The sequence below is a fragment of the Paramisgurnus dabryanus genome, chromosome 22 (assembly GCF_030506205.2).
Source record: "Paramisgurnus dabryanus chromosome 22, PD_genome_1.1, whole genome shotgun sequence".
NCBI classification, from domain to species: domain Eukaryota; kingdom Metazoa; phylum Chordata; class Actinopteri; order Cypriniformes; family Cobitidae; genus Paramisgurnus; species Paramisgurnus dabryanus.
In genome coordinates this window covers 30394443-30411868 of record NC_133358.1, presented here as the reverse complement: position 1 = coordinate 30411868, position 17426 = coordinate 30394443, and the positions used below count along the sequence as shown (strand labels likewise).

At 37.1% G+C, this 17426-nt stretch overlaps 1 protein-coding gene across 1 annotated transcript in view; it reads left to right on the top strand.

The window, feature by feature from the left end:
* Positions 1-16811, top strand: part of ntn2 (netrin 2) — a 32128-nt gene extending 15317 nt beyond the window's left edge. The window contains exons 5-9 of the mRNA XM_065258832.1: positions 4187-4375; positions 9940-10089; positions 13082-13135; positions 13419-13493; positions 13589-16811. Of these exons, the coding sequence (XP_065114904.1) occupies positions 4187-4375; positions 9940-10089; positions 13082-13135; positions 13419-13493; positions 13589-13923 (803 nt within the window). The 3' untranslated portion in view covers positions 13924-16811. The remainder of the gene's footprint in view (positions 1-4186; positions 4376-9939; positions 10090-13081; positions 13136-13418; positions 13494-13588) is intronic.
* The last annotated feature ends 615 nt before the right edge of the window (positions 16812-17426 follow it).

Below are 17426 nucleotides of genomic sequence, written 5' to 3'. Positions count from 1 at the left end.
CTGAATAAATCAGCTTTCCATTGATGTATGGTTTGTTAGGATAGGAGAATATTTGGCCAAGATACAACTATTTGAAAATCTGGAATCTGACATTGCAAAAAAAAAAAACAATATTGCGAAAGTCCGTTGCAACACATATCACTAACGATTAATACATTTTTGGTAGGAAATCTACTAAATATCTTCATGGAACATGATCTTTACTTGATATCCTGATGATTTTTGGCATAAAAACTATATTTTTGACCCATGCAATGCATCGTTGGCTATTGCTACAAATATACCCGTGCTGGTTTTGTGGTCTAGGGTCACATATCATAAATGCACACATTTATACATATAGATCAAGTCAGCTGTCATATAAAGGCAACACAGCTTAAGTATCAATAAACATAGACATACAGCATATAGACATACTGGGGATGTACAGATACCCATATGTTAAGCATCTCTGTAGCAGCAGCTTATCTTATTTTATCTTATCTTATCTTATCTTATTAGGCAGCAGGATACTTGTTGAATGAAAAGTGTGTGAATGTTAGACCTGTATTAATCTGTATGTCAGTAGAGATATATCGTGTGTTAATGCTCTAGTCTGAAGGTCTGACACTCCATTAGTATCGCTAATGTCTCCCATAAATCTCCCTGCGGCTCTTCTCTTCTCTCTCTCTCTCTCCCTGAGCTCTTCCACACATCTCTGCCACGTCCAGATGGTAATACACTGATATTTTAGTTTTCTTTACATTCTGTGTTCCCTATTTTTATTTCTCCTCTCACCTTTCTTCTCACCATCTGTTCTTCTGGTTTGGTGGCCTCATCTCCAGATGACCCTCACATTCGTTTTCTCGCCAAAGACCCCTGCTGGTTTTGTGCCCGACCTGGCGTTTGTTCAGTGGGATCTTGTTAAAATCCCCCTGTTCTAGTGAGACACGGAAAACAAGGACAAAGAGATCAGGAGAATTATGAAGCGCTAATGAGCGGCGGAGGGTCTGACGGTCAAATTAAATTAAAGTGCATTCTTTCATTGTGAGTATGGTGTGATTGTGGGCTGTTTTGAGTGTATGCGGTTGCTAGGGTGGTTATGTCAATGTTACGGGATGTTCGCCCACCCCCAAATCTTCCATGTGCTCAGTATTACTGCATTAGATTTCTTCCATGTCACAAACCATGAAGAAAACCACCACACACAGCGGTTAAAGCTTCGATGCTCTCGAAGAGTCCCGTAGGGTAATGTTTGTCTTCCGGTCTATTCACATCTTGGACATCAAAATAATATATTCGTCAATGGTTGTTTGTCCTCAAATTGGACTAGATTTCTATATTTTCCGTCGCCTGAAAGATGCCTGTAAACCGAAGAGCCAAAATGCGAGCTTTTATGTTCAAACACATGCAACCAATTAAGTAAATTAATAAACAAAAACACTCTCAGCGCCCTTTTACTCCATTTTATGTGAGCGCAAGTATCGTGACATTTCAAAACAAATATAAAGCTTATAAAACCTTGCGTTTAGTCAGAGATCTCCAGCACGAAATAACAGCGGCGCGTCTGTAACTCATCAACGTCGCTAGACTCGCGCTATCGTCCTGTGCCAAACCTTCAGAAGAAACTTCCAGCTGTTGCCTGTTCCTGGGAGTTTGGGAATGAGTCACCTCTTCAGAAAGCGAAATTCCCATTGACTTGGATTAAAGTTTCAGAAAGATTAAAAACATGTTTGCCGAAAAGGGAATACTAGAATATTTTTCCTGTCGCTGTTTGTGAAGGCCTAGGTCTCGGTGTCCCCATTATTCACAAACATTTTTTTTGCGTATTGTCACTTTTGTTCTCCTAGCTCGCTTGATTGTCGCCAATTACCGAAGATGGCTTTTGACTTCGCCCAGACGTCTCATACTGCCGCTTTGACTTTGCCCATGGAGCGACTTGAACTCATTTTCTTTATTAGCTCAGAATCTGAAATCACTCGTGAGGAAAAACAAAAGCGTTGAAGGAGGACGTGGGATTTCACGACTCTTTCATGTGTGAACGATCGAAGCAACAGGAAACGGCCAATCAATTAAAAACACCTGTGAGCCAAATGCTCTGATATTTCTGCTCACATAAAACAGGGCATGGAATTTTAAATGAGCTGTTATTCTCACTCGATAAAGCATATGCGTGTGTGTTAAAACACACAGGTGATGTTGTGTGAAAGCAGTTATTCTGTGGTTTTTGAACACCAACCACGCAGAACACCCTGGCAACCCAATAGCGACGCATTAAAATCTTCCAGATCACCTTGGCAGCCCTGCCAGCATGGTGGCCGCCTTTGCTCAGGCGATTTCTCACGTTTCTTAAGAAAATGTACGAAGCCAGTGTGCGTCTGTGTTAAAGAATGTAGCGCGCGTAGATGTGTGGCATTCGCAGGAATAAGATTAACCATGTGTTTTTGGGTGTAGTTTCGAGCGCCCCGTGATCTTTACCTGTACCTCCGTCGAGCTGACCTTGCCGTCGTACATGAATGAATTCGAGGTTCTGGGTTTTGCTCTAACCCCAGGTTAATAGGTTTGAGTGCTTTCAGCTGTGTTTGGAGAGCTCTTGTAATAGAGGAAGGGTTATGGGGTGTCATTTAGTAAGACCCTTGGAACAACTTTAGATTACTAACCTCGCTCCAGGCACAGACGCAGCACTGAGAAAAGGGCAAGAATATCACAAACTAAAAAAAACAAAGTTCGATTCCAATTTCTTCGTGCATCAACAAGAACCCAAATCAGGACCCGTGTAGAAACGCCCTCGACCTGTTCGTGTTAAAGGCTGTGTGTGCTTTAATAATTCAATCACTGTTTCTCGTGTGCGTTTGTATGTGCGGCTGCTCGTAAAGTGTGTGTGTGTGACTGTGTGTAGCTCTTTATTTGGGTGTGAATGGATGTACTTTTTGTCACGCGTTTGGAATTTCATTTCGAGAAATGCACACACCCTTATTCTGGAATACAGCTCTCTCTCTTTTGCACACATCGCCTACAGATGTTTATCAAGCTGAATTTGCTGTAATCTCACCCTGTTGACTTTAGCCCAGAATCCCCCTAAAATTACACCCCCTTCTCATGAGCCCAACACACACACAGAGCGGCAGATGGTGTGTATGCTGCACGGCCTGAGCAGGTTTCATTAACCACAGAATTCCATACAAATTGACCCTATGATAACACACACACACACACACACACACACACACACACACACACACACACACACACACACACACACACACACACACACACACACACACACACACACACACATATACAGAGAGAGAGAAACCCAAACAAACCCAATGAAGAACAAAGCAAGTCATTTTAAATCCTAAATTAAGAAAGATTAAACCTTTTTAACAGCAGATATATGGAGTTATACCTGTGACTAACTTTAAAATATACCAGTTAACTATAAAGGGTAGTTCACCAAAAAAATGAAAATCATGTCATTTACTCAAGTACAAAATTTCTTTTTCCTGCAGAACACAAATGAAGATACTCTGAAGAATGTAATGTTGTAGTAGATCTGGGGCACCATTAACTTCCATAGTTGGAAGAAATAATACCACTGAAATTAATGGTGCCCCAGATCTGTTTGGTTATTAACATTTTTACAAAATATCTTAAATTGTGTTCAGCAAAACAAATACATTTATACACGTTCGGAACAGCATGAGAGTGAGTAAATGATGTCAAGATTTTCATTTTTTGGTGAACTGTCCCTTTAAATCAAATGAACCCCATTTACTTTCTTAATACACAATTTTTCCACAGATTATTAGTGCGTGTCAAATAAATGAGTTTATATTGTATAATCTAAATATTATCTTAATATACATTTAAGCAACTTTAAATGACATTTCGCTGACATCATGAAGGGCAGACATGCAGTGTTAACCAATAGCCATGCAGCTTTGTTCTAGGATACTATTGTGGATAATCTTAAACCTTTCCGATAATTTTTGGCACTTAGTAAATCCTGTTTGATTTTTCTGTATTTATCTGTCTGGACATCTGACCTGATTCTCTTTAGCATGGTTATAAAATACAAAAAGACACCATACTTTTTCCAATTTGATTCAATTTTAAAATTTAAGGCAGATAAACATAATTTTATACAGTAAAGTGATGTTTTATTGTAATGTCTGTTTTCTAACACACTTCTGTCTCTTTACAGCGTGTAACTGTAATCTGCACGCACGTCGCTGTCGCTTCAATATGGAGTTGTATAAACTGTCGGGCCGTAAGAGCGGAGGAGTGTGTATGAACTGCAGACACAACACGGCCGGACGACACTGTCATTACTGTAAAGAAGGTTTCTACAGAGATATGAGCAAACCCATCACACATCGCAGAGCCTGCAAAGGTACAAATACAACTTTAATTTTGGTTTATTCATCTTTAAAATACAAAAGGGTTTTGTTGAATTGAAACATTTTAAAACTAATGTACAGCATCACATATTTGATAGTTAACAATTTAATACCGATTTATTCTTTATAATATTTAATGCTCTGTATTCTCCACATAACATCAGCAGAGCGATAATAAATCATCTGAAGATAAGACACAGCCGTATGAAACACAATAGGTTTGGTGTGAATTGAGAGGCGTCTATTGCGAAAATGAATATATCGGGTGTCCACCCACCAGCCAAAGCAAACAGGAGAACTGAAGAGAAAATAAAGTAAATTTATAAAGATGTCTTGCGAGAGGAGACAGAGTCAAGCTATAATTAAAGGATTAAATGATGAGCGGAGTTAAAACACCAAAAACTGATAAATCACTGCTTAGTCACCATTCAGAGCAAAAACAATGTGTTCACCTAACTGTCAGTGAAAGGTTTAGTATTTAACAAAGATAAAGTGTGTGTGTGTGAAGCATTTTATCTTGGATTTTTTTAAGGCAAGAATTACTATCATTGTTGAACTTGGTCTGTGTGAAACTCATGCAATACATACACCAAATTCCAATTTTGCATGCATATGATACGTCAGTCCTTCCTTTGATTTAAAACGGCGCATCTTTTTTTGCCATTTTATGTATTCATTTCTCAAGGTTTTTTTTAAACCATTGTTGCTTGGGTTTGGGGTTAGAACAACTTTTTGTTACATAAAATGACATCCAAATCCCAATTCTAACCCTAAATCCAAGCAACCATGGCTTAAAAATAGACAAAAACATGAAGAAACCTTTTATATATTAAATAACATCCTAAAGCAAATCTCAAATCTAACCCCAAGTGAAAATGGTTTAAAAAACTTGAGAAACCAATATATAAAACAACAAAAAAATATTTAAGTGAACGGGAAGGACTGGCGTATCAAATTGGAATTTGCTGCATGTATTGCTTGAGTTTTCACACTTCGTGCTATTTATACGCATCTACATGAGACTGAGTAGCACTGTTCCTCATAGATATGTTAAGTAATTTGAAGTCTAAATTTAAACTTGAATAACTTGAATAGACTTCAATGATCCTCAATGGTGCTGCAAGATATACTGTAATTATTGGAATATTGTGAACAGGACTGGCCCAAGCCTTTATAGCCCATGGTGCCCCAAATACAATGGACTATTGTAAGTGCTGCATTATTTACACATTTGTGTTATAAATATAACATACATATTATACATTTTATTAGCTGTGTTTGGTATGTAGGAATGGCATAAAAATGCATAAAAAAATGGTGCACACCACACAAGTGTATTGTGATTGTCAAAACATTTGATAACATCATTTCAGTACTTTTAATTTAGGTGAACTGTCCCTTTAAATTTTGAGCACAGACCACACAGGGACGTATCATACAAACGTTGCAGACATTTGGACAATCTTATAAAAGAGAAAAAATTAAGAAATAGGCCTGAAGAAATGGACTTGGAAGAAAATGTAAGAAAAAATGCATTTAACTATTTTCAAAAAGATTTTTATTTTAATTGGCTTACCACAACTTATAAACAGACTTTTAAAGCCACACAGTTTATCCATTTAGTGTCTAAGGATGATTTATTGACTTTTTTTACTTGGCAATGTATTTGATAACCATTACATTTCTTCACATGCACACATTTATTCCTCTCACTATTAAAATGCTGAAAATGGCTGCATAAAATAATGAATTTCATTATAAGAAAAAAAAAACGAATGGTTATATTAGAGACGTGTGTCCACAGAATTAGGCCTAAAAGTACCATAACTTTACTGCTTTAAATATTAAAATGTTACTAAATAGTACTTTGCATTTGTCTCTTCTCATTGTCATCCTTCTTCTTTATCCTTTTCTGCGCCTGAATGATAGACTCATTTCATTGTTGCGGTCCAAAATACATCCAATTTCAGGAAGGGAAAGGTGGCGTCAGTGGACAAAGCTCGTATATAAGGGCTTTGTTACATATGTAATGTAGGCCAGTTTTCCATCGTGGGCCTTAAGCAGCCGCTTAGGGAGGGCCGGCTTTGATTGTGAATGTACACACCGCAATACACATATCGCAATGGTTTATAATAACTCAATGATTTTAATGCATTCAAACTTAGCCATAGTTTTAGGTCGATGCAGATAGCAGAGAGACTGGTGAGACAAAGAGATTGATGCTTTCTTTTCTCACACTGTAAAAAATTATATCAAATCAACATATATTTTTATGTTACTTTTTTTAATTCAATTTGCAATTTTAACTTGTTTTTGTAAGTTAAGTCAACTCATCACAAGTCAGAAGTTAAAATAGAAGATTAAAATGACTTTCATTACAAAGTTGTTTTAACGGCACGCTGCAATTTTTTTATATTGCGCTGTAATAATATCTTTGCTGCCTTAAATATTTTTGATTTAATTAACTCTATCTATTATAAGTCATTTTAATTTACTATTATTCATCTTGAATAGCAATTTGTTGTTATAAGTTGTAATTAAAATGTAATTAAGCATGTTATAGCAACTTATCTCTTTTTCAATTCAATTCAATTCAATTTTATTTATATAGCGCTTTTAACAATTAGTAATTGTTTCAAAGCAGCTTTTACATTAATAAAAGCAGGAAAACACAGAAAAATCGATAGACAACATAAGTAGCAAAATACAGTGGTTGAGATTAAACTGAACAAAAGCAAGTGTAGTAATATTTAACATATAGAAAAGGGTACTATGTTAAGCCAAAGTAGGCTGATAATAATTAATAATATTAATCACTAATATAGATTAAATAAAACAATTTAAGGCAGAAAATATTTTTTACAGTAGGCAGAAAGAATGTGAAACATGTTTTTTGTAATATAATTTTTTAAAAATGTATTAATATTATTAATTTATTATTGAAATAAATGTTAAAAACTGTTTAGTTTTATTGCATATATCGTAGTACTTACCAAGTTATCGCATATATTGCACCCTAATCCTTAAATCAAATGGCTCATTGAGAAAAGAGTGCTGTTTCTTTTGAGAGAAATATTTACATTCAATAAATTTGATTTTATTTATTGAGTTAATGTACATGAAGATATATTGAAGGAGAGACTCGAGCCACATCCAAAGACCAGAAAAAGCAACATCAATCACCCAGAACTTTCACACAAAACTTTACAAACAAAATAATTTATTTTAAAGGTACTGTAAAATGTCAACCTGTATTTATGTAGGCATATATGAATAATAACAGTTTTGTGCATGTTAAAGACATATGAGCCTCTAGCACCATTGTTTCCTCCTCCTTATGTAAACCTTGTGCATGCAAAACATAACACAAACTGTAACGTTACAGTCGAGATAAACGCCGCAACATTAAATAACACATTAAATTAATTACATTGTTGTTACAATGCTTAAAACAAAATTGAGACTGCTGGGTTTGCGCTATATGCTAGTTAATGCTGTATGCTAGAGTTTAGGTCCATACTGAAAAAAACACAAACTTACCACTCAGAAACATCCATTAACAATCTCCAAACAATTGATTATTCCTCAAAATCTGATACAGACTCAAACATAAGATCTGTTTACACACACACAGAGCTACTGAAAGAGCTGCTCTGAGAAACAGCCAATCAGAGCAGAGCTCAACATTATTATTCATGACCCTTCCAAATAAGGTAATAATAGATCATTTCATTCTGGGGACAAATCCTAAGGTTGTAAATGGACATATAAAACTGACTCTGGATCATTTTTGCACTTAATAAAGCCACAAACCTTCAGTGTAGATATCAGAGAACAACTTAACAGATTATTACAATGCATCCTTTAAAATCTCTCAAAGTAAAAATGCATAAACGTTTGGGGGAGGGTTATAAAATATCATTAGGGATTTGTGAGCACCTGTCAGTCAAGAGCTCTTTTGTTGTGATGTCCGTGTTAAGTTGATAACGTTCACATTGAGCACTCATACCTCCAACCAGCATTGCAATGAAAAGCCACCTGAGAATTCCACAAATTCCACACACGGACACACACACACACGCTCACACACACACACACAGACACACACACACACATACACAGACACACAACGCAAAGTCCCAGCTATTCAAACTCTTTCAGCTCTCACCTGCGAATGCCACAGCTGGTGGACTCTTATCTTTTATCCGTGTGTGTCTGTGTGTATTCACTTTCAAAGGGTCTTGACACCACAGAGGAAACCCGTGGACACGCATCAGTGCACATACACATGTAGACACATGCTCTCAACACACTCAAGACTACAGTAAAACACACAACACCGCGGTTACTCTACAAAGATCTCGTCTGAAATCAAACTGCATGAGCTTCATATGAAGTTGAAAAGCATTTCTCTCTCATTGAGCATCACCAGCTATCACAGTTATTTATCCTTTTAAATCTAAACATACGCAGACAACCTTCTGTATAAAATCATCCTTGTGATGTTCTGCGTATAAATATACAGTTTTAAAAACATGTCTCTTAAACATTATGATTATTCTTCTGCACATAAACTCTGCACAATAATATTGATATAAGCTTTGAGATTGAGTTCAAATTTATTTCTTGTTTATAAATGTTTTTATTAACAGCTTACATAAAGGTATTTTATAGCACATTTGTCTAAAGTCGCACAGATATATTTGTAGCATATTTACAGTTATATTTCCTATTGTAAATATATAAAAAATGTTTTTATCATTAGTAATATGTGTTGCTAAGGCCGATTTCTTTTTTTGCAGACTCAGAGTCCAGATTTTCAAATAGTTGTATCTCGGCCAAATATTGTCCTATCCTAACAAACCAAACCCCGACGGAAAGCTTATTTATTCATTATTAATTGATGTATAAACATTGACCCTTATGACTGGTTTTGTGGTCCTTGGTAATTAAGATTGTGTAGTGAGGAGTTGAGACTGGTATTGAAGAAATGTTTAGTATTATAAGAATCTGCATTGATCTTTTCCTGTTTTCCATTCGCTCTGTTTGTTGTTGTGTGACTTTGGTTACCGTGCGTAATTCCTGTACCAGAGCACATCATTTAATATATTATCATTGAGCCGTGATGTTCTTGTAAAAGAGATTAAACCTTCAGTGTTTGTGTGTGAGTCGGTAGAGGAAGTGTGTGTAACAGATTGAGTGTTATGGCAACATTTACTGGACCAGACGGGGACTTGAGACCAATAATGGTAATGTTGTGTGTCCGAGCCAAGGGTCAGGCTTTGACTGGTTTAAATGGTCCAGTTAACCTCTTCTGCTAAATCCCAAAGCAAAAAAATCTATTTTTTAAACAAATAGTGTTGTAGATGTTTTACCAGTGCCTCATTTCTGGATGCATTGAATGCTCGTGAACAGAGATGCAGAATGCAGTCGAGTATCAACTTGTGTGTCAGCCGAGCAGCTGCTATTGACATGACGGCTCATGGTTGGCTGTCACCAAGTATTATAGAGTTGATCATCTCTTTCTTTCTGTCTCTCTCTCTCTCTTTCTCTCTAGCATGTGACTGCCATCCGGTGGGAGCTGCAGGTAAAACGTGTAACCAGACAACAGGTCAGTGTCCTTGTAAAGACGGGGTAACCGGCATTACCTGCAACCGCTGTGCTAAAGGCTATCAGCAGAGTCGATCGCCCGTCGCCCCGTGCATTAGTGAGTGACACAAACACACACTGTAAAAAATCTCTTTGTGCTTACATTTTTAGGATTTACAAGTTATTTTAAATATCTTGATGAGTTACTTAATAAATCAAGTGGAAATTGCTTTAGTTATGTCAAATTTATTTTATAAATTATAAACTCATCACTAGTCAATACAGTTCAAATCACTTGTAAATTTACGTTTACTGAAGTGATGAACGGATTCGGTTTTTATAGCGTGCATGAAAAAAGATGTGCAAATGTGCAAATAGAGTGTGAAATCTGATTCATGTTTCATTACTAAACCACAGTAAAGTATTAACAGTGTGAAACTTGGAACGAGGAAACCCAGGATTATATGTTAATCCAGGATTTCAAATGATCCCGGGTTACTCACGATGGAAGAAGCCAATGATTTACTATATTTATAAATCATTTTCAGGACGCCTCCAGAGGAAAGTTTTATTAAATTAAGCTCACTTCTGAGAACAATTTTGACCTCAAAATACAGCTGTGTGTCTGTTTTGTATAAACACAGCACTACACTTAATATGCTTTATTTAAATCAGATTTTTAGTTTGAGATTGTTTTATTCCATGAACGTTCTTTTTTTGTGTGTGTCTGGGGGGTAGAGAATGGATGTGCATGCTTTAAAAGTTTGAGAACCACTGGTTTACCCCATAATGAAAATTTTATTATTAAAGGATAACTCCACTTTCATAAAAAAAATCTGATAATTTTCTTACCCCCATGTCATCCAAGATGTTTATGTCTTTCTTTGTTCAGTCGAAATAAATAACTTTTTTGAGGAAAACATTCCAGGATATTCTCCATATAGTGAACATTTTTGGACCTCAACAGTTTACAGTTTCAGCGTGACCTTATGTATTACGTAATCGCATCAAAAGGTAACGCATGACATATTATGCGAAACTACCGCTCCAGTGTTTACAAGTGTGAAGAAAGAGGAGCATTCAGACTTGTTGTATGTGGAATGATACTAATTAACTACCCAGTCTCATGTAGATGCGTATAAATAGCACAAAGTGTGAAAATCGTGCAATAAATACGCCAAATTCCACTTTGGTGTGCATATAATTTTTTTTTTTTTTTTTTACCATTTTCGCTTGGGTTTAGGGTTAGATTTCAGATTTGCTTATGGGGCTGGACACACCAAAACTTTTAAACGCGGCTGAAAACGCCTTGAGGACGCCGAATGCCAGCTGTTTTTCAGCTGAGTGCCAGCTTTCTTCAGCTGAGCGCTTTGATAGCTGTGATACTTCAGCTGCGAGCCGGTTGGTTGCTGTGGTAATGTCCCGCCCCTCCTCCACTGTGATTGGGCGGCCGTGTGAGAACTGACTTTGACGAGCGGAGCTTTTCTCCCAAAGTTGAATCTCTTTCAACTCTCGACGCTCAGCGCCGAGCGCGGAAAACCCGCTAGCTTCTGGCTTATTTGAAAAACGCCGAGCTTCCATTGGAAACAATTGAAAACATGCGCCGGCCGCGGGCGTAAAAGTTTTGGTGTACACAGCCCCTAAGGAGGTTATTTAATATACATGTTTTTGTGTGTATTTTTAAGCCATGGTTGCTTGGAGTTGGGGTTAGAATTGGGGTTTGGGTTAGGATGTAATTTTTATATAACAGAAAGTTGTTCCAACTCTAAACCCAAGCGAAAATGGTAAAAACATAGCAAAAAAATTGAGAAACCAATAAATAAAATGACAAAAAAGATGTGCCGTTTAAGTGAAGGACTAGCGTATCACATGTGCAAAAGTGGAATTTGGCGTATATATTGCACGATTTTCACACTTTGTGCTATTTATATGCAACTGCATGAGACTGTGTTGTAATTTATGTCTTTGTGTCAGTTTATTGATTAAAATGGTCCGCAAGTGTGAGTTTCACATATGTAACACGTGACCTTTCGTCGCACAGCTAAATGACTGTGAAAATGAGGATTGTTTTACTAGATAAGACCCTTATGCCTTGGTTAGAGCCATTTTAAGCTGCATTGAAACCGTAAACTGTCCACTATATGGAGAAAAACTGGAATGTTTTCCTTAAAAAACTTAATTTCTTCTTGACTGAACATAAACATATTGGATGACATGGGGATGAGTAAATTATCGGAAATGGAGTAATCCTTATTTCTCGCCCTAATGCTATTCAACACAGGTAAGACCTTCGTTCATCTTCGAAACACAAATGCAGATATTTTTAAAGAAATCTGAGAGCTTTCTGAGCCTCCATAGACAGCAACTCAAAACTTTCAAGGTCCCAAAAGGTAATAAAGACATGGTTAAAATAGTCCATGTAGATTACAGTGGTTCAATAATCTTTTAATGAAGTAACAAAAGTACTTTATATGCTCATAAAGTCATTCTCTGTGTATTAATAAAAGCAATGCATGCATGCATTAAAACCGGCATCATGCATCAGCCATAGACATATATAAATACATAGATACCTCATTAGATTGATTCATAGATGTGGATTCACTCTTATATATAAATGTGACTTTGCAGTATGTGTTATATATTTAAAGGAGACATTTCACAAGACTTTTTTAAGGTGTAAAATAAATCTTTGGTGTCCCCAGAGTACATATGTGAAGTTTTAGCTCAAAATACTACATAGATCATTTATTATAAGATGTTAAAATTGACACGTTGTAGGTGTGAGCAAAAATGTGCAGTTTTTGGGTGTGTCCTTTAAAATGCAAATGAGCTGATCTCTGCACTACATGGCAGTGCTGTGGTTGGATAGTGCAGATTAAGCGGCGGTATTATTATAATAAGATCCCCTTCTGACATCATAAGGGGAGCCAAATTTCAATGAGCTATTTTTTCACATGCTTGCAAAGAATGGTCTACAAAAATAAGTTATTGGGTTGATTTTGTTTCACATTTTCTAGGTTGATAAAAGCACTGGGGACCCAATTATAGCACTTAAACATGGAAAAAGTCAGATTTTCTTTAAACATCTGAACGGTTGTTTCTTTCAGAAGTCCCTGTTATAAAGCCAACAACTGCCATCAGCACTACAGAAGAACCTGCTGGTTAGTGCAAACACACACACAAACACACGCACAAACACACACACTGACTTCTGTTTTACTCATGACAAAGACAAATGACAAACTGTCCTCCCCTTTATAGCTTCATTAGAGAATAAAACAGTGAAGACAAAAAACTGACCGTTTTTTACTGTTTCTGTTTCTAAAGTCTTTCCTGAATGCGTCTGTCTGTGTGTGCGTGTTTGCATCAAGAATTAACGCTTTACACACCGTGCCGTCTGGTGCCACACAAGTGATTTTATATCTTTGCCTTCTGTGTTGTCAGATTGTGATTCGTACTGCAAGCCACTAAAGGGAAATCTCAAGATCAACATGAAGAAATACTGCAAAAAGGATTATGGTAGGGTTTGAAATGATGTTAGATTCTTTGTCATTTATGAAAGAATAATTTTATATAAGAATAATCATATCTACCATCTCTGAATTTGTATATAGCCGTCCAGGTCAGCGTGTTGGACATGGAGACGGTCGGCGACTGGGCCAAATTTACCGTCAGCCTGGCGTCTGTATACAAAAGCCGCGGCGAGCCACTGAAGAGAGGCGATAACCTGCTGTGGGTTCATATGAAGGATCTGGCCTGCAAATGTCCACGCATACACATGGGAAAGAGATTCCTCATCCTGGGCACTGTCGAGGGCGCCGCGAGCCCCGAACGCCCGGGACTGCTGGCGGATAAAAACAGTCTGGTCATTCAATGGAGGGACATTTGGACTCGACGACTGCGCAAGTTCCAGCGCAAGGAGAAGAAAGGCAAGTGCAGCAAAGCATGATGGGATTGCAGGGAACTCTATAACATTGACCACTGTCCTGTGTACGCGGGAGACTGCGGCGATGGGCCGCGCGTGTGCGAAACCGAACTCCTGAGCATCGTCTGTCTGTCCGTACCCTGTGTGTTATTTTTGATGTATCGTCCTGTTGGTCAGCCTTCTAAAGGGACCGATAAAAAGACTGTTTATAATCGCAGACCACTGAATCCCACGGTTTATATGAGCTGAGCACAGACACACAAACTCTCCATTAACTCTTAAACACACACTTTAAGTATGAAATGCGTCCTCCTCACGTTATGGAGCGATTCTGCCTGCATCTGGTTTGATTCTTCCCTCTCGCTTTTGTCAGCTATAAAAATCAAAAGATCTGAAACCGGTGCTTACCGCATGATGCTCGGTCCAAGTGTGAAAACCTCAAAATCTTCATTGTTGTCTTTATCATCATTGTTCAGATCCGGATCATTTCACATACTGGATGAGGGATTTATTAGGTGTTTTCATTGTTGTGTGCCGTGTCTCGTGTGTGGACTTTACGACTGAAAGTGTTGATTAACAATTTTGAGCCCATACTGTAAACAGAAACGCCTGGCTGATGTTTGGCAAGACAATATTGACGGTTCAAATATCAAATCCAACTTTATATTCATCGTTTCCATCTGCGTGGCTGTACAGTATGTTACCGTGAGCTCAATACGGTAATTACTGTAATATGAAGGACTGCATCATTTCCTATGGATGAAACTGATTATAAACCATCAGGCTTTACATCTAAATGTATTTCAATACAAAAGTTGTGTGTGAATATGTGTGACTGATAGACTCAGAATTGTTAAGGTTTTGTTTCCTTCACATGTCAGTGTTTGCTTTTTGTTAGCACTAACTTGAGAATTAACTACTAACATGAGGAGTAGTGTTATATGTTTTTATATTTTTACCAATATCCATACGGTAGATACTCTACAGTCGCAGGCACACACCGACCTCAAAAATGATGCCCACAGTGATGTGACAAATATACAGAAATCATCTTCACACAGTTTTTAGATGTTAAATGTGTTGTATTTTCTTCCATGTCTATTTCTGATCTAGCCACTTATACATTCAAATCCCAGCATGCCGCACTCACAGCGAAATTATGATGTATATTATATTTCTGATTATACAACAGTTCCAGTCCTTCAATGTGATTGGACGAGAGAGACCCATGACTGTTTTTATTACTGCAAAACTGACCTGTGACTGAATCATGGCCGTGATGATGATACTGTATATGGCAGTGACATGATATGGCTTCAGTAAGGTCCTGTACCCTGTAGTTCCTGTAATTAAATGTAGTATGAGGTCCTAAAGCATTTAATATTAGCTGCGTCCCAATTCAACGGCAAGGACATGGTCTTCGAAGGACATGAAGTGAATTGAAATGAGACGATCTAGCCTGCGATGGTCCACGGTAGGACACAGCAGAGACATTTCTGACTTATTATTAAAAGAAAAAAGAAAACAGGAAAATGTTTTATCTTATTTAAGCAAATATGACACGTTGATGTAGATTTGTATATCAATATTAACACAAAACATCATTTATAATATTAACTCTTATCTGGTGCTGTCCCGTGAGTGGGACACCTGAGTTTGCTTCAATATTTTGCATATAATTTTTTATCTATCACAAAAACACTATATATCATTGGAAAGGTTTAAGAATGTAGTTTTCGTATTTCAAAACATTTTAGCAGTAATAATAATCCAGTGACAGTAATTTATTAATTTGTGACAGGAGTATGCAGCAAACATTGACACCTAGTGGTCGTTGTTGGTAAAACCACTAAAAGTGTGACAAAAAAATTCATTTTTTGTATGAAATATATACTTTATTGAATTATTTTTATTTATTACAATAAATATAAACTGTTATAACAATTTTTATTCAATATTTTCACCTCCAGACTTCCATGAAAAACGTTTCTTCTTTAAAACAAGACTAGGCTTCTAGACCAAAAAAGGCCAGAGTAATAATAATTTAAAGGTGTACATCACATTTTCACCCCCCCCCCCCCACACACTGGAAAAGGGCTTCGCCAGTTAAGGGGTTAAAACAGGCACGGAATGAATCTTAGGATAGCCGAGGTATCCATTGGATTTATCCTTTACGGCTCGAGGAAAGAGGGACACATTTTGAGGCATTTGGTCAGCCTTCGGTCGAGCTGCTGTGACGGCAGTTGTCTTAGGATGCATCCTTTAAATTGGGACGCAGCTTTAGACTAGAGTAAATTGTGTGAGATACCGTATCCCACAATGCATTGCTCTCAACTTGATGAACCTGACTGAAGTGTAGATTCATCAGACTGTAGATTATTTTTCTATTTGTGTGACTGCTTGTATGGATGTATTTTCGTTCAAAGTTGTGTGCAAACGTTTCAGCACCCCTGGTCTTATTCCATGTTCGGTTGATCCAGTTTGGCAAAAACATATCGTTGTCATCCCAGTCAAGCAAGCATTACATAAACTTTGAAGAAATCAAACAGGCACTAAAACTCAAAACGCGTGTTGACGTCTATTCGTTTTTTTTAGTGAATCAACTCAATATTTCATTTAACCCGGGTGTGTAACATTTACACACAAATGTATATTTACATATTTGTGTATGAATGTATAAATGTGTGTATATTCACATGCATTAGACTGATCATGTGGTGTGTTTATTTTTTTTGTGTGTATATTGACGTGCATTTGTATGAGTGTACATAGGTGAGTAAATATAAAAAATGGATCTGCCTGAGAGATATTCATCCACCTATCCGGGAGGGTTTATCTGCTTTTGTTTCTCTGTTTTACTGCAATGACCACTGAATTAATCAAATATACAAAATAAATTATTAGTTGCTGTATGATTTTGTCTTGTACTTGTTTAATCCGATGATGATAAAACGGACTGAAGCAAGAACCGTATCTTCCCTAGCAACACCATAGCAACCCCTCACAGCATCTCTCTGAGTATCCTCCCTGAGGGTGAAACGGTATACTCGGCATGTCCTAAAAACAACCAAACCAAAGTCCAGTAATAGCGTGAGTCATGAAGAGCTTCCACAAAACCACACGACAGACAGGACAGATTTAATCAGATCAACTCTGAGCGTGTGTGTATTCTTTACAAACCAAAGTGAGTGATTTTTGGTAACTTTCCGACATGGTTTTAAGGTTTGGAGCAGATGTTGAATAATGAAGAGCACATGTACAGTCAGAAAAACACAAACTATAGCCCAAGTCATTTCAAAGCAACTGTGCTGTACAGAAAACAAATAAAGACAGAATACTCTTAAACTCCACATTACAGTAAAAACACAAGACAGATGAAGTCAAATACATTTGTACTGTTATCTAAAACAATAACATTACTTCTGTATGACAATGTGACAAGTACAGTAATATTACCCATAATGCCGTGTTTCTCACACTAGCTGTGTGTTTATGTGCTGACGCTAAATGATGACTGGAATTTCAGT